At 54.3% G+C, this 6,000-nt stretch overlaps 1 protein-coding gene across 3 annotated transcripts in view; it reads left to right on the top strand.

The window, feature by feature from the left end:
- Positions 1–2,003: 2,003 nt before the first annotated feature.
- The window catches only part of PAX7 (paired box 7), a 102,296-nt gene continuing 98,299 nt past the window's right edge, over positions 2,004–6,000 (top strand). For all 3 annotated transcript variants that reach the window (XM_050909238.1, XM_050909236.1, XM_050909237.1), the window contains exons 1-3: positions 2,004–2,092; positions 4,023–4,258; positions 4,930–5,059. In XM_050909238.1, coding sequence (XP_050765195.1) covers positions 2,008–2,092; positions 4,023–4,258; positions 4,930–5,059 — 451 coding nt within the window. In that variant the 5' untranslated portion in view covers positions 2,004–2,007. The remainder of the gene's footprint in view (positions 2,093–4,022; positions 4,259–4,929; positions 5,060–6,000) is intronic.

Genomic DNA, 6,000 nt, shown 5'->3' with positions numbered 1-6,000 from the left:
CTTGACACCTTGGAAAGAATTTCAATATTGCATTTCCCCCCCCCCCCCCCGTCCCGTGTTTTTTCGGGGGGGGGGGGGGCGGTTGAGCGAATTTTAGGCGTGGAAACGTGAGGAAAACCAAATCGGGGCCGCGCAGCGAGGCGGGTGCGGGTTTAGGCTGAGCTTTGCGACTGCGGAGGAAGAGGGTGAGGGATGAAGATGTGGCCGGACTGGGAGGGGTCCAGCCAAGGGCTTTAATTTCAAAGCAAGATCCAGCACCGGGGGGGGGGGGGGGGGCGGGGATTAGGAGTGGCGATGCCCTCGGGAGGGACAGGGAGGAGATTTAGGGACCGCATTTTGGGTCCAGACGGGTCAGAAGTGTCCCTGGCTGCTTTATTTCCCCCCCCCGGGATGCTTTTAAGGGAGGGGGGGAAGAGAAGTTTCCAGCGGTTTGCACGGCAAGTCCTTTTACAGCTGCAAACAAAAGGGTTCGTGAGCCCTGGCGTCATGCCCCGCTGCGAGGAGGATTCCTGCCCCGCTCCTATTTTGGGGGGAAAACATTGGCTATTTGTTCAGCCCGTCCCGGGTCAGCGAGCAGTTCTAGCGGGAGAACCGCGGGGAGCACCGGAGTCGCCCCCCGAAGCTGTGTCGTGTGTGTCCGTGTCCCCGTCCCCCCCCCCCCAAAATGGTACCAGTTGGGCAGCTCGGAGCCTGTCTCTTAATTAAAGAAGTGATGTTAACGAGGGAGGAGCACAGGGAGCTACCTGGGACTGGGTAAAGGAGGCGGTGGGGCCGCTCAGCTGCTCCCAAAGCCGGCCCCATATAGCGGGGGTGCGGGGGGGGGATGCTGTCAGCCTGGCCCAGGTGCGAGCGGGGCAGGAGGAGCTGCCTCCCATCAAGTGCTGGGAAGGGGGAGAAAGGGGGTCCAACCCCATCCCGGGGCAGCGGGCTGCAAGGCGGTGAGTGCCGGGCTCGGGCGGGCAGCTAAGGGAAGTATTTTATTTATTTATGTATTTATTTTAATCCATGCTGTAGCCCCTGGGCCGGGATCAGCCCCCCCCTTACCCTGCTGGGACCTGCACGGATGCTCAGGGTGCACTCAACTTTCTTAGGAAAAAAAAAAACAACAACAAAACACCAAAACCATGCTTTCTTAAACTTTCTCCTCGCTCCTTTCACCCCAATATATTTTCAAACCGGGGGAAGGGGGACCCCAGCTTTCCATCAAAAGGAAGCCAAGCCTAGTAATGAATAATAACATCTTTAAAAAAAAAAAAAAAGAAGGAAAAATAAGGCGAGCCCATAGCTTTGCCTGCGCGTTGGGAAGCTGCTGCCTCTTATTGGTCCCTCGGCCCCGCCGTGGTACCCCCTTCCCCGGCCATGAATAAAAGAAAGGAGCCGGAGCCTATCACAGCTCGCTCGTCCTCCCTACGGCCCCAACTTCAGCGCTTTAACAACTTCCAAACCCTCCATCTGACATCCCCCCCCCCTCCCTTCTCCTCCTCCCAGCCACCCCCCCATCACGAGCATCCCTTAAGCGACAGGCACTAACCACTTAAAAAAAAAAAAAAAGCAACAACAAAATAAGGGGGGAAGCTCGGCTCCCCCCCCCCCAGCCCTAAGCCCAGCCCAGCACCGAGGCAACTTTGGATGTGTCTGCTTCTCCCGGCAGTCTGGGTTACATTCCTCCGGAGCGCCCGCTCAGGCCGGTTGTGACATAGCCCTAAAACTTTAAGAGGAATTTCTGGTGGGTGATTTACCCCCCCCACCCCCTTTTCCCACCTCCCTTATTATTACTATTATATTTTTTTTATTTTTATTTTTTTTCCTTGGAGCAAAGATTTCTCCCTTATTTTGCAGCTGCGGGCTGGAAGAGAGAAGCGCTTCGGCTCCGAGGAGAGGCGTCCCCGCAGCCCCCTCCCCCCCTTCCCCCCCCTCCCCTCGGCTCTCCCGGGGCCAAGGGGTGCCCCTCGGTTTGGACCGGACCCTCTCCACCACCCTGAACCCCCCCCTCTTCCCCCCAATACCATGGCAGCTCTGCCCGGGACGGTGCCTCGGATGATGCGCCCGGCTCCGGGGCAAAACTACCCTCGCACAGGCTTCCCCTTGGAAGGTAGGTCTGGGAAAGCACCTCTTTAAACCGCTCCTTCCCCCAGCACCTCGGTATAACCCGGGGGGGGTGGGGGGGCCGGGCTGGGCTGCTCCGGGTGGGGATGCAGCGAAACTTTGCAGCCGGGGGGATTTCCGACCTGAGCATTCAACTTCTCGCCGATATTTAGCTCCTTCCCTTCCCGCTGTAGCTGCTCTGTCCCCACGAAATTACCGGGCTTTGGCTTTTGGGTTGTTTTGGTTTTTTTTTTCCTCCCCCCCTCCCTCTCTCCCACTATTTAAAATAGTTTCAGGCATCCCGCAGATTTTTTGGGGGGCAGGTTTTCATGGTTTGGGTTTGGTTTGGTTCTTTTTTTTTAAACCCGCAAATGTCCCGACCATTTAATCTCCCCGAAAAGATGGGGAAAACCAACCAAATGGATTGTTTTCAACTCTTCTGGGGGGAAAATAAGGAAAAAAAAAAAAAAAAACCCTTAAGCAGGGGGTATCCTCTAGCTGCGGGCAGCCGAGCTGTCCTTGGCCGGGGCTGGCGAGGGGAAAGAGGGGGGGGACTTTGTAGCTGTCACCTCGCGAAGTGTCATCCCCACCTCGCAGCGCATCAACTTCCCCGTCATCTGCTTTTTCTTTGTGTTACGGGGTTATTATTTCTAGGCACACGCACACAAAAAGGCAAAATTAGAGCGGGACCCCTCTCCTCGCATTTATTAAACAGGAAAATTTCATCCTGACCGTGATCAAGTGGCGAAACTCAAACCTGTGGAAAACCACGCAGGCTGCAAAACATACAAGCTGGGGGGATTTGTTGAAGTGCTTTTCTGTAGCAAATGAAGTAAAACAGACGGCAAGGGAAAGGATCAAAGGATTACAACAATATTTGCACAACATGACTGGGAATAATGAAAAGAGAGAGCGGCCGGCGGTTTTAGTACCTCTTGAATGTAAAATTGGCCACTCGAGTGTTATCTGTCGATAATGATATATCCAGGGAGTGCTGGCCAAGTGACTTGGAATTAGTGGTGCATGATTCTTGTTAAATCGCGAGGCGATTTCTGGAATCGACTTTTCTTTGTATAAAGAGAAAAATCACCCCCTTCGCCTTCCCTGTCCCTCGCCCCCTCCCAGCCTTTCTGCGAATTACCCAGCTGAGTTCTAACTCCCTCCGCTTTTTTTCCCCCCCGTTTTTTTTTTAATTTCCAGCCTGTGAAATTGTATTAACCCGCAAGATCTACATTGCGAGATATTAAACAAATTGGGGAGGGGGGGATTAACGGGCCGCTGGTCACCCGCTCCGGGCGGGGATGCGCCGCGCAAGGTGTCGGGGAAGCGGTGCGGCCGCGGGGGATCCGCGCTTGCTCCGCGCTTCCCCAAACCGCTTAACAAAAACCCACCAAAACCACAAAAAAAAAAAAAACACCACCAAAATTAAAAAAAAAAGCGCCTCGAGGGTATTTAAAGCGGTTATTTCCAAAAGTTTGTTTGAAAGCAAATAGCTCCGTAATTTGAAGGAAGAAGTGGAGTGCGCTTTTTGGGGGGAAATGGGAAGTTTTGGGGGGCTTTGCAATGCGGTTTTAAATCTTTCTTTCTTTAAAATGTCGGATATGATTTAAAACATAGGTGTGAAATACCGAAAATATAGAGAGAGAGACACAAACATAGCGGCCACCTCGGACAGCAGGGTGATGGGCTATTTTTATTTTGGGGGATCGTGGGGAAAAGTCTTCCCCGTGATGATAAATACCGAGGCCAGGGGACGGGCGAGAGGTTTCTCCCTTCTTTTAAAGATTCAAATACAGGGAGAGGAGCTGAAGGTGCGGGGAGGGATGCGCCCCGTTTTGCTGGATTTTTCCCTCTTTTAACTTTTCCCCCCCGTTTTTGGGGTGTTGTGTTTTTTGTTTTGTTTTGTTTTTCTTTTTCCCCCCCGACTTGCTCTCCAGTTTCCACCCCGCTGGGCCAGGGCAGGGTGAACCAGCTCGGAGGGGTGTTCATCAACGGTCGACCGCTGCCCAACCACATCCGTCATAAAATCGTGGAGATGGCTCACCACGGGATCCGGCCCTGCGTGATCTCCCGGCAGTTGCGGGTATCCCACGGTTGCGTCTCCAAAATCCTCTGTAGGTACCAGGAGACGGGCTCCATCCGTCCCGGAGCCATCGGAGGCAGCAAGCCCAGGGTGAGTGCAATGCGGGGGCCGAGCTAAACCACCCTCCTTAGGTTTAAAAAAAAAAAAAATTAAAAAATTAAGATTTCTTGGGGGGGGGTATAAGTTTTTTCAGGTGGACACACAGGGAAAGGGGGGAGGAGGGGAAGGAACTTTAATAAAGCTGCAATTTGCAGCCTCAGATGGGTAGAAACCGGTGCCGAGTTGAAGGCTATGAATAAATTAAAGTGATTTTTTTTTTTTTCCCACGTGCAACAAGTGGCGCGCGTTCAAGCATTTGCTTCGGCCCCTCGGTGTGGAGAGGAGGCGAGCCGGGATGTTTCGGGGAATAATAAATCGCTGGGTGTACATAAAGCCCCCTCAAAAAGCATTCCCTGCACCCCTCCCTGCCTCCTTTTCCCCCCCGGGGCTCAGGATAAACCCATCCTGGCTGATCTCCTTGGCCCCCAGAGACTCTACTTTTAGGGTGGCCAACATTTGGGAGAGGAGGGCCTTTCACCAGCTTTATTTTCCTCCTTTTCACCCCTTCAAATCCCTATTCCCAGCCCCAAAACTAGCAGCCAGGGCGAGGAGGAATGAACTGAGCTGAACAGCTTTGCTTTTCAATTAAAAGTGCTTTTTTTCTCTCCCCTTCCCTCTCTCTGCACACGCGGGCACGCACCGGTGTCCCTTGATCACAAAAGCAGGTTGCGACTCCCGACGTGGAGAAGAAAATCGAGGAATACAAACGGGAAAACCCCGGGATGTTTAGCTGGGAGATCCGAGACAGGCTCCTGAAGGATGGGCACTGCGACCGGAGCACTGTGCCCTCAGGTGAGAAGGCAGCTTGGCAAGAAGGCCACCCCGATACTCGCAGGAAGATGGAGGGAAATGATTATTGCCACTAAAAATGTTTCCAGGGGCTATAAATATCCTCTCGGCCTTTGCTTTGATAGGGGAGGGGGGGGAAAAAAACAAATCACCCCAAGCAAACCCACAGCAGCAAATAAACACCAGGCGAGGGGGGGTTGTGCCCTGGCCGCGCTGCGGTCTGCTGGAAAAACAAACACAAACAAACCAATTTTCCCAACTTATTCCAACTCCTGTGAAAGCAAGCGGGGTTCCTGGTGTGGAGGGAGCACATGTGGAGGCAGACCCCAAATCCAGGGTTGTCCTTTTGGGACTTGCTTGCTCAGCTGGGGGGGCTGCAGAGCAGTGTTTCCATCAGCCAGGGATCCCCATCGCCCATGGAAAGCGACCCTGTACCGCAATATTGAGCCTGCAGGGATGTGCTTAGGGTCTGGCAAGCTCTTTACGGTCCTGGCTGTGAGCTCCCCGCTGTTTTGGGGGGAGAGGGGAGGCTGAGCCTTCTCTGCAGGGCACATCTCCCCCAAAGCAGGACAGGGCCCAGGTCTGAATCCTGGCTGTGGGGTCCCATTTGGGGCTGGGGTGAAAGCTGGGTATTGGGGGGCCTTTTCCCTGTTTATAAAGCAGTCGGTAACCCTGGGAGTGCGTGCCCCGGGGTGTTGCACAAAACCGGGTGCTGCTCGTGCCGGGTGTCTCAGGGGGACGGTGACGAGCGCGTCCAACTTTGGGTGTCCACCTTGGCAGCTCGGTGAACTCAGGGGTTTTTTGGAGGGCATGGAGGACCAGGCAGGCGCGTACCCCTGGGAAAAGGGGGTGCGGATGCCCCTTGTGTGTGTGCAAGGCCTCCTGCCCAAGTTGCGCAGCCCCAGCTTGGGTTTTCCCGGCCGGCTCCCACCTTGCCTTCCCAG

The sequence above is a fragment of the Gymnogyps californianus genome, chromosome 21, assembly GCF_018139145.2.
Source record: "Gymnogyps californianus isolate 813 chromosome 21, ASM1813914v2, whole genome shotgun sequence".
Lineage (NCBI taxonomy): Eukaryota > Metazoa > Chordata > Aves > Accipitriformes > Cathartidae > Gymnogyps > Gymnogyps californianus.
This window is presented reverse-complemented; position numbering and strand designations above follow the sequence as displayed.